Here is a 17,608-nt window from a genome sequence, read left to right as displayed (position 1 = left end):
AACGACAGCATCAACAGCTCAATCGCTGATGATACAATAAGAAAGAAATTAGCCGGTTACAAACAGAGCGACAAAAAAAATGGCAGAGAGTTTGATCTCGACGAAACACTCATTATACAATTACAACAACAGCAGAATAATCACTGTGCGAGTTGTAATTGTTTATTGCTGTGGCAGTATTCGAAAAATAATCCAAGGCAATTTACCGTAGATAGAATAGATAGTAATCGCGGTCATACGCGTGAAAATGTAATGCTGACCTGTCTTGAGTGTAATCGACGCAGAGGTGTTGCTGCAGTTATTTAAGTGATCGAGGTGGTAATTGTGTATCCGTGGGAATCACCTGAAGTTGCTCGCGTGTGAATCCACGCTGAGGAGCAGTTGAATCTAATCTGTAGATTGCGTTTCTCCCAGTTGATCTTGTTATGCTGGATATCTTATGTGTAGTAACACTCCATGTGGGATCGGTTGCTCTTTTTTTTCCTCCTTCGAGTTCGCCAGGTTCGTATAAATACCTAACGGTGACATTACCCAGCAACGGGGACGCTAGCGTCGTTGGCTGCGTTGAAACACGTTCACTGACGCGGGGTATATATTTTTTTGTGATTGCATTTACAGGTCTCATGTTTGTTGTTCTGGTAATTTCATTATTCAGTGCGGCTATCACGTTTGGCAGTCTTGCAACCCATTCACGAGATCTCGTATCGTAAATGAATTCCCTCGCGTACTGGTATCCGAATAATCTCTCAGCGAGTGTTCTATTAAATCGCTCAACAATTGCCTGATCGTGATGAATTTCAGTATGTCCTCGTCGTATAACAACGTTATGCTGCCTTGTCAACGATGACACCGCGCCCTGAAATTCCTTGCCAGGATCAACTTGTAATAATCGTGGCCAGTTTAGAGGTCCTCGCTGATAAATTCGCGAAAACGCAGAGGCGACTTCGGACGCTGTTTTTGTCATTAATGGTTCTGCTTCTTTGTATCTACTAGCAACATCAACTACTGTTAACGCGTATTTGTATATTTTTCTACGGACAGTATCATGAGGCAGAAATAGTATGTCAGCCTGATGAACTTCATTGGGGACACTAACATCAAAATGTGCAAAGTTGATTTGTCGAGGTGGTGGTAGGTAGATTTGCCATATTGCTTGTTTTGATAGCCAATTTTTGGCAACCTCGCGTGTTACTGATGCCGCGTTGGCGAGTTTATTAATTGCTGAGTTACCTCTCCAGTATCCGATTGGGGAATAATAAATCGCTTGCATGGAAACACTAGCGTTGGAAGTCCTTGGACTTGTCTGCATCGTTATTAATTATCCAGCGCCTAATGCTAATTTAGATTTCATCGCTGATCTTACTAACCAATTAGCGAGTGACTCCCTAAATGATTTATTTTTTATGGCGCTTAGTGCATGAATTAATTTCACATCCGCGATATGCCTGTCTTGTAGATCTTTACTTCGATAAGCAATATCATGTATGTGACACGCTGCGTCGATAGCGTTTATCGGATACTCGCCGGGTTTGGGCTGATCGTTGCTGTCAAGCCTGATATCTAGTCGTGTTCCCGGACCGCAGTAATTGTATCCTGGGAGATGTTTTTCTCCGGGATACTTTCCCCAAGGGGTACCTGGAAGTCGTCCGAGGGCGGCTGCAATGTCACTACCTCGTTTTTTTTTTGAAATTTAAATTTTTTTGTGCCACATCGCGTACACGTACCTGAAGTTGCTAGTCTGTTATTTTTTGTTGTAACCGTTGTTAGATCATTCGTAGGGGTTCGTGCCCGACACTTCACACAATATAGATCCATAATTATTATTCTTTGTATACAAATGGAAATTACAGACTTTTCTGCGACGCGGCGAAGGGAGCCAATCAAGCATAATTCGGTGTTGCCAAATTCTATCAGAATGATTATCATTGGACCGTCAGGATCGGGTAAAACGCAGTTGTTGCTGAACCTGATTATGAAGTGGATAAAGTGGGATAAGCTGTATTTGGTAGCACCATCTGTAGACGATCAGCGATGCTATAATGTTATAAAAGATTTTAATGAGAGTGCAAGCGCGCTGAGTGAAGACGGTGAGGAAGTAGTTGAATTTATCACTGATATCGAAGAAGCTCCCAGCGTTGAGGACCTCGACGGGGAAAAAAATAACCTAGTAGTGTATGATGATGTGATGCTGGATAAACAAAAAAATCCTGCAAGGATATTCTCCCGGGGTCGTCATAAAAACACTGATGTCATTTATGTTACTCAACGTTACACACAAATACCAAAAGTAATCAGGGATAACTGTAATCTTCTTGCGATATTCAATGGAGTTGATGTTCATACGCTGAGAAATATTCATCAAACCTGGTGTAGCGGCGATATGGATATTAATAAATTCAAAAATTTCTTTAGTCGCGCTCAAAGAACCCCGCACGGATTTGTAACAATAAATTTACACGACCCGCGGACACGATACCGTATTGGACTTGATACACTATTTGCAACATAAAAATGTTTCCTTGGAAATGCAAAGCATTTCTCGCGTCGAAGCATTTCTCGGGGGCCGGACCCGACCCATGGATTTTTCAATGACGACCCCGCGAGCGATACTAGCATCGTCGGGGACATTTTTTTTTTGTCCTGTATTCTGAATAGAAGGGTTTATTTCGTCGAAATAAGCCCTCTATCGAGGAATAGTTTCCTGGAAGGGTTTGTCATGAAAATAGTTTCGGTCTGTTCGCCCTCTCTGCTGCTACGCCTAATCTATAAAATGTGATAATTATTCCTAAAATTTTCAAACATGAATCTTGAAATATACGTCGCTAGAGATTTATAATATAATGTCGGCGAATACTTTGGAGGTGTCATATATTTCACTTACATTCTGTGTATGTGTTACGATTTGCTGTTTATTAAACATGTCCACTCCAGCAGGAACGGTCTTAGTAAACACGGGGCCCGATTAGGATAATTTTGGCGGTGAGCCCTGGATGTACGCGAAGAGCCCCCTGTGGGCACGGCATTTGGAAATAAACTTTTAAACAAATTTTATATGATATTAAACTTAAAATTTTCTTCCATCGCTTTAAAATTACGTTATCTCTATAGGGATATTGTTTGTTTAAAATTACTAACGCCCGGAGACCCTGAGACCTGGGGTCCCGAATAAGCCAAATCGGTCCAATCGGCCAAAGGCCAGCCTTGCACTCAAGTACGACTGAGTGTTGTCATTAATGACATGTGCTAGGAATGGGTAAAGCGTAAATATTTTATATAAATTACAATTTCATCAAAGTTTATTTTTAATGCATTATTATATTGTTGAAATAGATTCAAATCATAACAATGTGTGCATGGATATATACACGGAAACATATAAGTACTTGTATATTTCGGTGCATTTCGGTTTTTTGAGCGTAGTTCGGTGCTTCTAGTGACAGCATTGAACTAACCCCGGAGATCCGGTAAACTAGAATAGCTTTGCAAGTACTTGCAATTATTTCAGAATGAGTGTAACAATTCGGGATTCCAAATTATAGCGCAATTCCAATTTGTCGCCCAAGGGTTTTGTTCGACTGTGATCATAATTTGTTTCGTGGTACTGTACTTTACATTGTGTCCAAATCCTTATAAATCATATGTTAACGTAAAGTATCTTTTAAGATGAACTCATGGTGAAAATCTTGTCATAGGTTATCCGGCATATTATTATTTATTTTCTTTTAGAGAGAGAGAGAGAGAGAGAAAGAGAGAGAGAGAGAGAGAGAGAGAGAGAGAGAGCCTGGACTGTAAACAAAACACCGTAGAATGGGTCACATATTTCACTTCCGGATCAACATCATTGCCTCGTTACTCACTGTGCACTGTCGCCGAAATACACACCATAATCCTCATATTCCAAAGAACAACCAGTTACCTTTAACCAATATAAAAAATGCCTAAATGAAGTTCGTGAATCATGATGAAAATGAGAGTGGTACAAATGCTCTAAAAAATAGATTGGGCTTATATTCCTGAACCGGAAGGAATAATTATAACCTGAGTTCTATCTTTGGACTTTAGACCGGTCCCCTGTCTTACTAATGTACATGGCAGTGGTCCCAATAGTCAGAGAACCAAGCTACATTGACTCAAGCAGACCGGCGTTTCGAAGTGTTCCTTTAATATTGTTATATAACCCGCCGAAGCTATGATTCGCAATTGGTCTGCAGTATGCCTGATTATTGTAGGCATTTTTAGAATTGGTGTCAGTGAAGGAGTCCCAAGGATAGGTAATAATTCAAAAGTGTTCACTGTATGTTTTACGTTGCATGGTTTCCCGTTCTTAATTTCGCGTCATGCCTAAATTTGCGGTAGTCGCAAGCATCTTCATAATCGTATTTCGTGCTACATCTTTCGTTGCTGATTATCACCGCATGTATATGTCTTGTGGTCTAATAGCTGAAGATTCGTTTTCAGAGCAAATCTTGTACGCTTACATCTTGAAATCCTGTTAATTTTCCTTAAATATCCCCTCCACTAAATCGCCCAGAATAGTCACATAATCCACCACCATAGACAGTCTTCACCGGCAGGTCCAGATCAGTTCAAAGGGTGGGGTGGGGGTAATTTTTTGAAAAAGGGTCCTGACAATAATGACGTAAAAAGTACAGCATATTTCACGCTTGTGCTACCATGTCTTGAGTAGAAGCCACATTAATAAAGATGTAATAGATATAGATAGTTCAGAGGAGTGCTTCTAGATTCACCACAAATAGATAATACTAGCAGTTTCAGTACAGTGTTAAACCATCTCCAGTGGGAATCGCTCAAATCCAGGCGAACCAAGGTCCTGCTGATATGTTGTGCAAGGTAATGAACAATCTAGTGGACAAATACTTGACCATAGCGTATAGCCAAACTATGACAAACCACAGGAATAAGTTCCAATTAAAGTCAGCATCAACAAATTGTTTCAAGTACAGCTTCTTCCCACGTACAATAGGTACTTGGAACAAAGTGCCATCAATAATTGCAGAAGCTCCTGAATTGGTATTTTGCAAGCAGGAGCTATCCAAAATCACATTCTAATGAACTAGTCAGCTACAAGTAAGACGAAGTGATTCTCAGGACTATGCTGGTTGAGGTTCATTATCTCATCGCTGCTATGGTAGCTGGATCGGTCTGAGTAAGATCGGATGAAAACATACACTGACACTCTTTTGCTTATTTATGCCTTTCCTATCATTACTCTTCTGACTGTCCTATCACTTCCGTCTTTGCTTTATCTTTGACAATGCACTACCAATTGTTTAATAGTCAAGTGTGACTATCAACATATTTATAGATCGATAGACATTCCTGGAAAGGGAACCAAGGCAAAAGTCTGTGTGTCTGTTTACTCAAAGTGTGCTGTGCATAATACCCAGTAATCATGCATAATACCCAGTAATCATGCATAATACCCAGTAATCATGCATAAGAATAATACGATGGTCAAGTTTTAAATAACTAGGTGCGTGTACATTTTTTTGTTGGTTTACTTTTAGCCTGGGGTAGGTTTATGGACCCCTTCCCCCAATATGGCCTTGACTGCATCTCTTGATTTACACATTTGTTTTAGTTTGTATTAATAAAAATTTGTTTTTATTTCAACAAACTTATTTTATTTAACCCATTTTGACCAAATGAAAATCAAGTGATTGTAAAAGGATAATATGAAATTTCATTGGTTAGAAGATAAGGAGGTTAAGACGGGTGTTACAGGGTTCTCAATATATTTCCAAACTGAAGAGTCATTTGTCCCTTGACCCCAAAATCTCAAGAGTCAAAACTAAAATCTTGAGGGTTCTTTTGCGCAGTCATGAGCCCATAGCTGTGATTCCTCATTATTGGTTGGAAATAATGTTTAAGCTTTATTGTCTCGTGCTGAATAATGAGAAATACCTGTACATTATTTTGTTAGAAATATACAATCTCATTTTTATAAAAGTGTTTTTCTAACTATATGTTACTATGTGTTATTTTGCATATGATTGTTTTATACTTTATTATATTTTCAACTTTGCAACATATGCTGTTATCATCTGCTCAAATAATTTTATATGAAAGTATATACCAATACAACTGTGAAAGTTTTTTATTATTCAGATATCACTGATGTACATCACAGAATTGTCAGTTCATTTTTCCACTTGTACTTAAATTTTCTAACAAATTTTGGAGATTTACTCTTCTTTTCCTTAGAGCTGACTCTTTATATTTCTTTCGAGTCTCAGGGTCAGAAAATTCATCACTGCCAGGTCGTTTCAGGAACAGAGACAGAAAAGAAAATATACTTCTTTGCACGATTATGATTTTAATGTTCAGAGTTCAGATGTATGCACTGAGTGTTCTGTCCTTTCAGTTTTTTTCTGAATGATCCAGTAATTAAAATGTTCAAGGTTTTAAATGTTTTGCCAATTTAGGCAAATTTATCGCCAATAAAACACAATCCCACGCCAGAAACTGGCTTATTGAGAAACCATATATTCCCGTTTTGTCTAACAGATTATAATTTAAAACGCAATCAAACAAATGCCAATACTAAATCAGAAATGAATCCAGTGAAGACATAAATGATTCCAAACTTTTAAACATCCCGATAAATATAGCAACTTGCCAATAAAACAATTAAAGTTGGTCCACTTCCGTTGACAACTGGCTTTGTTAGTCACCATAATGATATACTCTAGTTCTGACCAGTTGATTATAATTTGATGTCCAAACATACCAAGGCAGTCCATTCTTGTCATAATTGTTTCCTCTTTCTCTCATCAACTTCAAACATGATCTCAAAATAATCCAACACAAGTCAGCTGAATCTAAGCCAGACTTGAGTGAACTGTTGTTACCTCCGCCCAGTTTGTGTATATCTTCCGTTGTCGCAATATTATTGGTTGTCAAGGTCTAAACTATTGTTGAGCAGATGTCAATCAGTGCCTTCATTAGTATATTTTTTATGGACAGCTCACTCTTGGTAAGAAACTGAGTTGGAAGCAAAGGAAGGGTAATTAAGATTAATCTTTTAGCCCAAATCTACGTGCTTCAAAAAGACGCTCAAGTTGAAATTTCTGCGTTTCAAAAATGGGTAGTTTTTAAATAACATGTGTCAAAACCCGAGGGTATGCATCTATTCAGGGATGGTCCTGGCTTTTAAAAAGCTGTCGTCAAAAAAATCGCCAACCTCAATATTTTGTAGCAGCAGGGGGGGGGGGGCGAATCCGACATTTTGTCCAAACGTCATTTGGCTTAATTAATACTTTCTGCACTCAGCGGATCCGGTGTCGTCAGCGCCTGGTAAAAAAAAAGACGACGTCGTCGTCGGGGGATCGTCCAATCGTCATTTGGTTTAATTAATACCTTCTGCGCGCCGATCCCAGCGTCGTCAGCGCCTGGTAAACAAACGCGACGACCGCGTCGATGTCATCGCCCCCCCTGCTGCTATGATCTTACAAACAAAGTGATCACTAACTCCTCCTCTTGCAGATCAATTAGGTTATTTGACTGATCGGTAAGTCTAAAATTAATTCTCGTTAAAAACCGATTATGGCATCGCATATAGACCGGATTAATCGGACTCTCAACGATTAAAAATCCCGGAGGGGCTGTTGGTGAAAATGAATAAAGGATATACCCCTGTTGAGCCTGATTTGATTGCTTGGTATCCACCTGGTAACTCCCTTCGATAACATCACACACTAGATTAATCGCTATCACCGATGCAATATTTACGTTGTATGGAGCAATATGCCTACCACCATCTCCGTTATCGTGTCTGAGGATAGTTGATGGACTGAGAAAATCATTAAGAGACTTTTTTAGTTCTGGCGCATTGTATCCTGGAAACCTGAAATCGGGTAAATCGGCTTCTGCGATATTATACTCGGTTAGGAATTTTTGTTTATTATCATCGCTGCTATCGGATATTGTTTTAACGATTCGTTCATTGATATATTCCATGTCTGATATAAGTTGATTTAACACCTCAACGTGTTTTCGTTCTTTTGTTTCCCGTAGCTGTTCTAGTTGCAATCGGTAATTATGATTAATCTCGATAAAGTACCTATTAATATCACTTAAACCAACTGTGGTCGACGCGAACAATTTAGGAGTATCCTTATACGGAAACTCCCATTACATGGTATTCCTGTCTTGAAATATAAACTTGCTGGGTAATAACGCGCTTTTTATGATAGACAAATCAATTCGATAAGTGGGATCAATCTCATGATACGATTGCTCATTCGTGTGTAAGTCCGCGGGTGGATTCTTAGGCCATCCTAGTATGGTTCTTACTGAACTGTTATAAATATCAACCATATACCCCGGTGTGCTTATTTCAATCGTCGACGATAACGTCGGTTCATGAACCGTAATATCGATTTTTGATTCCTTTCCTGTGATCGATTTTATCCTGCGTTGAAATTCCTTATTGATTTGTTCTATTTGGTATGACCCAGTTGGTATTGTAACCTCATTCCAGTCTGGGGTCCCATCGGGCTTATTTGTCCACGCAAAAACCAGCGAGTTATTAGGTTGTTGTCCGTTAAATGCGTCCGCTCGGATATTAGGCCAACTGTGATATACTCGCAATTTTGCCAGCGCTATTTCCATCACTGGAACCGGTGATGGAAAGTTCACACTGAATTCGGGTTTCGTTGACGTTATCGATATCATATTTGTTTGTACCGGAGTGGTGTTCTCCGCGATCCGCTAAAGTAATTGAAACCCTTCGGGGTTCAGCGACATTATTATTATTCGTTGTTTTTAGTGTCTAATTTCAACAACCAGGTGGTTCCGGCTTCCAGTTGAAAATCCTCGATTTTTGACATCGCGGAGCTATACAACTGGACCATCGTGGAGAATTCAATATCGGATATGAACAAATTATCAATCGATAACGAGATCAACCCGGATAATTTCGAGTACGCGTCGGATACTATTTGATGTTTTACTGTATACTCGTCGAGTTTTTTCTGAAAAAACGATGATATCTTTTTAGTGATTGCGTTGGCGACTCCAGCAATTGTTGTCATCGCGGAGATAGCGATTGGAACAGCGATCGGGGCTATCGTGGTTACCGTGGATAAAATAACACCGGTACCGGCTACTATACCCGACACCGAGTACACGACCGCGTCGATGGTGGTTATTTTTCTGCGGTATTTTTTTATTTTTGCGCGGTATTGTTCGGAAAGCGTTTTCAAATTCGCGGAGAATTCTTTTGCGGTATCGAATCGATATTGATGTGACGTCGGTGATACCTCTGATTCAATTACCCTGGTGGTCATTTTTATTTTAAAAGAGCTAGTGTTTTTAATTAATTAGATTCGCTACAAATTCCACATACCATGCGATGTTTGTCCTAAATAGACTGCTATCAACGGCTTTAATTATAAACCGTTCAATTGTATCCTTGTCAATGATTGTTGACACTGTATTGTTAAACCCGGATGAACTCGACGATGATATACTGAACTGCATCGCCGAAATCAATGTCAATCGATAAATGCCCTTAACAGTTGCGGTAATATCTACTGTATTCTGTGTAGGAGTCCAATCGAATGATCCATGCCGAATTGTGTATACTGTGTTGATGATGTTCTCATGAGGGGTTTTTATTTTTTCGAATTGCTCTGCTACTCTCGGTAGTCCGTCTTTAATCGCTTCAACATCAGTTCTGATTATTTCTATTTCCCGCCGACTCGCGTCTATATTATTCTTGTTCGCTGCAACATCAGTTTTGATCGTTCCTATTTCCCCTGTATGCGCGTCTATATTCCTTTTGTTCGCTGCAACATCAGTTTTGACTGTTTCTATTTCCCCTGTATGCGCGTCTATACTTTTTTTGTTCGCTGCAACATCAGTTTTGACTGTTTCTATTCTCCATCCATGCGTGTCTATATTATTCTTGTTCGCTACATATCAGTTTTGATCGTTCCTATTCTCTGTTCATGCACGTCTATACTTTTTTTGTTCGCTACAATATCAGTTTTGATCGTTCCTATTTCCCCTGTATGCGCGTCTATATTTCTTTTGTTCGCTGCAACATCAGTTTTGATCGTTCCTATTTCCCCTGTATGCGCGTCCATATTTCTTTTGTTCGCTGCAACATCAGTTTTGATTGTTTTTATTTCCCCTCCATACGCGTCTATACTTTTTTTGTTCGCTGCAACATCAGTTTTGATTGTTTTTATTTCCCCTGTATTCGCGTCTGTATTTCTTTTGTTCGTTGCAACATCAGTTTTGATCGTTCCTATTTCCCCTGTATTCGCGTCTATATTCCCTTTGTTCGCTGCAACATCAGTTTTGATTGTTCTTATTTCCCCTCTATACGCGTCTATATTCCCTTTGTTCGCTGCAACATCAGTTTTGATTGTTCTTATTTCCCCTGTATGCGCGTCTATATCCCTCTTGTTCTCTGCAACATCAGTTTTGATTGTTTTTATTTCCTGTCCATTCGCGTCTACATTTTTTTTGTTCGCTGCAACATCAGCTTTGATTGTTTTTATTTCCTGTCCATTCGCGTCTACATTCTCTTTGTTCGCTTCAACATCAGTTTTGATTGTTTTTATTTCCTGTCCATACGCAGTGATATCATTTATAGTTGTTGTAATCTCATCCAGCTTGACATTTTTTTTACCAAAGAATTTATCAAAGTTGTTATCGATCCTGTTAACATTTTTTCGTAACGTGTAAAATTGGCCCGACAGCGTTGTAAAACCGTCTCGGATTAATGTTATCGTCGATATATGTTCACCCGGTTTGAGTCGTCCGTCGCCGGTATACAACGCGATAGTGTCCTCGGCGGCGTCACGCTGTCGTATTAAAACGTCATCCAGCGACACATTACTGGATTTCAATTTACCCTGGCGGTCCTGAAATACAACTATTTCGCCCGGGTCAACACTTGTTAAATTCAACGTATCAGCGATTTCATCCTCGATTAGTTTTTTTATGTCATCGGTGGCGAGCGTTTCCGTGGATTTTTTAGCGCCGAAACCGGTCGTCCCCAAATATCAATCATCGTTATTGTAAAAAAAACGGCGTTTCTACTTAACCCGCCGGGCCTCTACGACCGCACTAGCGTATTCGTTTACAACCACATGAGGTGGTTTCCGCGATGATGAAATCGCCGCGAGTACGTTCAATACCTCACGGCCACATATCGGTGGGTCGCTTAATCACTGTGTTGGCAGCGTGGAATAAAAAACCCGGGCTGAACACGCCCGGATATACCGCATGAACTCTTTCGGCGGGGCTAACCCGTATGAATCAAAATAGACGATCGCACGCGGATCAATCGCGTACGCAACCCAATGAGTTCCCGCTCCGGAGGACCCATCGAGGTTAATTATGCCGGTTTCAATATTTCTTGGCGCCGCCGGTAATTGATCCCTCATAAAAACACCCCTGAAGTTTTTTATCGCTAACGCGTCGGCGGCATCTATTAAATCAAAATTAGACATAGGAGTCATTGACTCCTGGTTCCCGGTAGTCTTAGACCCTTTCCCGAGTACCATGAATACGGGGTTCCCGGTAGTCTTAGACCCTTTCCGGCCATGGATCGTTTTTTTTTATAGCCTTTCCCGTTTGCCTTCTTCAATGCCATCCCCGCCGCGGTACCAACGGCCCCCAACGCCGCCGCCTTAGCCACTGCTGGTGCGGCCGCGGCAATCAACGCTGCAATCGCAGCTAACAGCGGAAATATCCCACAGGTCTTTTCCATGTTTTTAATCGCTGCGGCCGAGAAATCTATTTGAACACCCTTTTTATTCTTCATCGCATTATTGAAATGTTTTATTTGACGCGCCGTCAACGATATCTTATGATTACCACCTGCCATCTGTGACGGCTTCAGCGTTATTGTGGTTCCGCATTGTTTAGCCGACTTTGATCGTAATTTCTTGACTTGACCATCAGTCAACTCTACACTGACGACACTATACGACATTTTATTGTAAACGCGTTTGTGCTTTCAATTACATGTTTTCCACTGGCGCATCAACGATTCTCATTCGTCCGCCAACACCTTCTAGCAGCATTGATTTATCGCTGAGAATGACAGCAACCGCTCTATAATTGGCACCAGTCGGGGCTATACGAGCTCTAAAGTGTATATCAACGACGGATTGTCTCGTTAAATCAAGATGTTCCAACGAAAAATAATAAATCGGATACAGCTTTTTAAAATCAAGTTGTGATATTTGCAAACCAGTGTCGACGTTTTGATCACGACCCATATATGACAGCAATCGATGGTACACACGTGCGACATGGTTGTCGCCGTAATTAAGCTGTATATCCTCGGATGGTTCCTGTTGTCCGTTTATTCTCAGCGAAACATCCCTGACTCCTAATTGATCAAATATCATATGGCTGCGTTCTTGATTACCCAATTTTTCCCTATTCTGTAGCGCTATAAAAATATGACGCGGGGCTGAAACACCCTGTTTTGATGCCAGATGCCATGTAAACGTATCGGCGACGTTATCCTCTTTAGCATCAGTTGTTACCGCTAGCCAACTCAACAACGATTTTCCTCCCTGTTCCATAAATGATAACAATCGTGCTTCCGTGGTAACTGATGGAGTCAGCACCGGCATCCACAATGCCATTTTAGTTAAAACGACTTTACCGGCAGCGACGCCAGCAGCATGCCATATTGCATTGTTATCATCGCCCCTTCGCGTCAGCGCGATTGTATGCTTGGCCCCATAGATAACTTTTCTGACATTTCTGCAGAATCCAAATATGTGATGGAGTGGAATCGCGCATGAAAACTTTCGGCGTGGTCTTTGCAACATCAATATTCGTGCTGCGAATCCCATATTGTAATTATCGTTAAGACTTTTTATAACAGTGAAATCAGCGTCCGGTTTTGCTCTGCGGTCTGGATTGGCTGCTTCAGCCTGATCACCTGCGATATCTTTTTTCGTAAGCACGTTAACGTACTGAAAATGATCAGCGTTATCGGTGGAGTCCTTTGCGAACATCATAGATGGCCCCGCCGATCTTGTATAATCATCCGAATATCTCGCTAACCCAATTATCGTCGTTGCAACATCAACCTCGCGTTCTATTGATTCAATTTCTCGCCCGTCAATAAGATATCTGGCGCTCTCAAATAACGCCATGATACCGTTGTTGACGAAACCAACTCGAACATGATTGTCATCTGCGTATGGTGCATTATCGGCGGCATTTGTCACGAGTTCTCCCTCAATTTCGATAAACGCTTCACACGGCAGAAAGTATTTACTGGTATCTTGGACTTGAAGTTCAATTCGCGATCGTAGGTCAGGTTGCGCTGCATAATAAGAATAATATTGATAATCGCGGACAGAATCATCCCTGCGCACTGGGGCATCCATATCAAACGCGGGATCAGCGGTTCGCGCAAACATTTCTATTATTTATCATGTTGATGTTTTCAATTGCGATTTTTTCGTCGTAAATTCTTTGAATTCTGTTTAAGACCACTCTCCCACTATTGTGTTCATGGGCGCGTTGGTGGATGACTGAGCCGCCAACGACTCTAATTTTTCTTCCACGGCGTTATTTATTACTTTACTGACATTCGCAGGCATCACTGTCGTTGATGGCATCACCGGTGGTTTCTGTTTTTTTCTCCTCACCAACGACATTAGTTTGTCCTTTGCTGCAGAAAGCGCCTTTCCGGCAACGTCTCCAATAGCGCTGATTCCCTTATCACGAATAACATCAATAGCCTTCATTCCTAATTGTTTGGCTAACGGCGCTACTTTTGGAGCCATTCTTGTAAATAACCCCGCAATGGTGCTACCGAGACCATCTCCATAGTACGCGCGGTAAACAGGCAATCGCGAGTTTACCACGTAGACGAGTACTGGTTTATTGTGGTTGTAGTGTATGATCATCTTTATTATAAAACACCGGTTTTTCAATTAGTGATTGTGATCACCAGTGATTGACCCCCCTTCCCACCGCCGTGTGGAAAACCGGAATAAATTTTATCAAAATTTCCTCGGGTTTTTACCCTCGATAAAAATCCGGTTTTTTTCCGGTTTTTTCTTGATTTCTAGTCATTTTTGGTCATTTTTTGTTGCCTATAGTCGTTTTTTTTCGATTTTTCAGCAAAAACATCGATTTTCTCTAAATGATTTCCTGGGGTTTTTGCCCTCGAAAAATGGCAAAAAACGGTCAAAAAATGGCAAAAACGGTCAAAAAATGGCAAAAAACGGTCAGAATTAACAAAACGATAATTTTTTTAATTATCCACGAGTTCGTCTATGAGCGTTCGATACGCACTGATGTCCATGATACCGCCCGTAAATAACCGCTTGCAAATATCAGCGGCCTCATTGATTATTTCCGGAGAATTATTTCCGGCTCGTTTTCCTCCGATTAGTACCTCTAGCCGTGATATATCACTGAGAACACTGTTAGGACAGGTAACGCCGTAGGATTCTTTGCCAACAGAGTATCCTTTTCCTTTTTTTGGTTTTACCCTTTTTTCAACTTCCTTGTGGAATGCGTCGTAATCGGGATCACCACGATGTGGTAATGCATTCTCGTGTTTACTCGCTAAATACACTATTCTTGTCCAATCCTTTAACGTCTTTATATTTTTCTCGTAACCGCTATTGATATGCTCCTTATCTCGTATGCTCTTAGCAAAATTGGAGGCAGTAAAATCAATTAATTCTTCCCCCCTGCCGCTGAAGCCTCTAATTTGATCTATTGTGCTCTTCTTAAGTACATTACGGGGTATATTCCCCCTTTTCTCTTTTTCTTCTGGTATTTCTTCTTCTGGTATTTCTTCTTCTGGTATTTCTTCTTCTGGTTCTCTTGCGGTGACGCCTAGTTCTTCTTCGTCGGCCATTGTAACATAAGGTTCTTGTGGTTCGGTTATAGCGAGTGGTGGTGGCCTCCGTGTTGTAGCAGCCGCTATTTTTGCAGGGAGTGTTTCTAAAGACCTTTTTGTTTGTTCGGTCTGAGCCGCTATCTTTTCAAGCGCATCGAGAACGGGTACAGTTGCCGCCGTAACATCTTTGGTCGCTTTAGTTACCGGGGCAAAGAGTTGTTCGCTTCCAACAGTAAAATCAGTTTGCATTTGCTGCCGCGTTTGAAGTTGTTCTCGGACCCTGTCTCGTAACGGTATGAACTTTTTAAGCGCCGCTAGCCGCTCTCTGGCTAGCCGAGTAGTAAGTGATTCGCCTACCATTATTGCAATTGCGAAGCAATTTCTAATTTCTCGCCGGAGTTTTCGTCTATGATCCTTCTAATGTTTTTGATCTTACTAGAAATCTCCCGGCGTCGTTCATAAACACGTCCGAGTTTTTTTCGTATTATTTCAACGGCAGTGAATAGTCCAATGAATGCATTTGCGTCATTGTGGTACAAGTTTTCATTGATCGTATGTTGTAATCGTTTTATAAAAAAGTACTCGCGGGCCAGGGTAAAACGCCCCCGTTTCGACTGTTCGTTAATAATCTCGTAATCGGATAATATTTTTTCACTGTCGAGACCATCAGATAATTCAATTCCTTGATTTTTTAATTTTGAAATCTCGGCTAATATATTATTGATGTCTTCGATATTCATTATTCTTATAGAACATCTTGTTTTTAAATTAAAAAAAAATGAAACCCCCGTGTATCAATTCCGAAGGTGTTCAATAATTCGTTTTCTTCCGGAACAGACAATAACGTTTCACACTGTCATGGCGACTTCGTCAGCGCCATGGGCGCCGGTGACTTCGTATCTATATATAAAAATCGAATTCTGTGGCCCGTCTTTTTTGAGATCGCTGTTTTAGTTATATTCTCTGCAACATCTCGAACTGAGGCTCTACAAATATCGAAATATTTTCCCGCCTCATTCATCGACTGAAATATTTTTTCCTCGTGCGTTGACGTATCAAACGATTTGACGCCCCTTGCTTGCTTTGAAAACTTGCCAGTTTGGCCTTTTTTATTGTTTTCACTCTGAGAGATGGCTTGCAGGTTTGTAAGAGAATTATCAGTCTTATTATTATTAATATGATCAATAACGAGACCGTCGTTGATCAGTCCGTTAAATGCTTCAAATACCACCCTGTGAACAAGATAAATTTTCCCCCCGGCACCAAATATCAAATACCCGTGATTATTTACGGTACCAACCGGCTTCTTCAGTCTACGATTTCTAACAATGCCGTCGCGAGACTCCTCGTAATTGACGAGCAGGGGATGCGGCTGAAATTCTCGGTCCATTTGTATAATAATACTACTTGCCTAATTTATTATTTGGTTTAATTATAAATCTTTCAACGTAGTCTTGGGGGGTTTTGATGACGAAATCGGCGGTGGGGTCAATGACGGCGTTTTTAATTCGCTTATCATAATAGCGTTTTAGTTCCCTGTATCGCTTTCCGCCACAATTGATACACAACTGCGATTTTCCTCTTACACCGACGTGGCAAACCAAGCACGGAAGGGGGCCAAGAGAACCATTACGAACGCTTTGTAAATGGTACCCGCAGAATTCACCTCTACATGATTTATTGCACGGGGTTGTCGACCCAATCATCAACCATTTGCAGTGATTCATTATACTATATTCTTTCATTTAAATACTTGTTTTAATTATATGGATGAGTTCGAGAGATTAGCAGCAATTAAGCCCTGGAAAAATATTAAGTTCAATCTCGATAGAGTCCTCAAGGACGCACCAAAAGCGTTAATAAACGATAGAACCCTGTTGAGTAAAATACGCGATTGTATCGATGAATTCAAGCGTGATGGTGCATCTCATAGTTGGTCAACATTTCGAATTGATGGTGTTGTTGATGCTACCATGAACGACAACCGCGCAGCAACGATAATATCACAACTTGGCGGTAAAAAGTATTTCTTCAGAGTAAAATTCATTGTCCGGGTGGAATCAGGTGATTGGATCATACGTGATAAATTTGAACCAGTTCTCAGCGACAAGAAAACAGTCATTGTTAGCCGCGACTCCAAGCCGGGGTTGTTAACCGGAATTGACAGACCATACTATGAACGAGCGTATCCTGAAACAGCAGTTGTTTATGGAATATACCCGTTAAATAAGAAACCTGATATCGGAAAACTAGCGCCGATGAAACAGTCAACGGGGATAAATTGTGTAGCAGAACGAGTAATAGAGCATTTTACAAATGCATGTCGAGGAAACAAATTGACTGATTTACGACGTAGCAAAATCAACCGGTGGGAGGAGACAGTGCGCGAGCGAGGAGCAACCATCAGCGACATAGCGAGATTAGAAACATCGCTGAGATTTCCAATAACCGTTACAACGATAACCGGTGAAGTATTATACGAATCAAAGTACAAATCAAATGGGGCCCCAATCAAAATTATTGATCATAACGAACACGCATGGACGCCCGCGATCACAGTGTTTCCACGGGATAGAACAGTAAAGTATATACCCGAAGAATTCCTGGAAGAGAACGGGTTTCTCGCGGAGAGGAAACTATTTGATGCTATTGCTTGTTTGTGTAAAAACGACCCTGTATCAGTGTGGTTACTTCGCAGCGCTGATACCTTTGACCAGTTTGTAAGACCAAACGGTGAATTAT

General features: G+C 40.7%; 1 protein-coding gene across 1 annotated transcript in view; it reads left to right on the top strand.

The window, feature by feature from the left end:
* Nucleotides 1–4,044: 4,044 nt before the first annotated feature.
* Nucleotides 4,045–17,608, top strand: part of LOC149784861 (prenylcysteine oxidase 1-like) — a 42,396-nt gene continuing 28,832 nt past the window's right edge. The window contains 1 exon segment of the mRNA XM_089978435.1: nucleotides 4,045–4,271. Within this exon segment, the coding sequence (XP_089834561.1) occupies nucleotides 4,190–4,271 (82 nt within the window). The 5' untranslated portion in view covers nucleotides 4,045–4,189.

Source organism: Sinohyriopsis cumingii, chromosome 13, assembly GCF_028554795.1.
Source record: "Sinohyriopsis cumingii isolate HCF-2022 chromosome 13, ASM2855479v2, whole genome shotgun sequence".
Classification (NCBI taxonomy): domain Eukaryota; kingdom Metazoa; phylum Mollusca; class Bivalvia; order Unionida; family Unionidae; genus Sinohyriopsis; species Sinohyriopsis cumingii.
The sequence above is the reverse complement of the archived record's forward strand: the minus strand, read 5'-3'. Positions and strand labels throughout refer to the sequence as shown.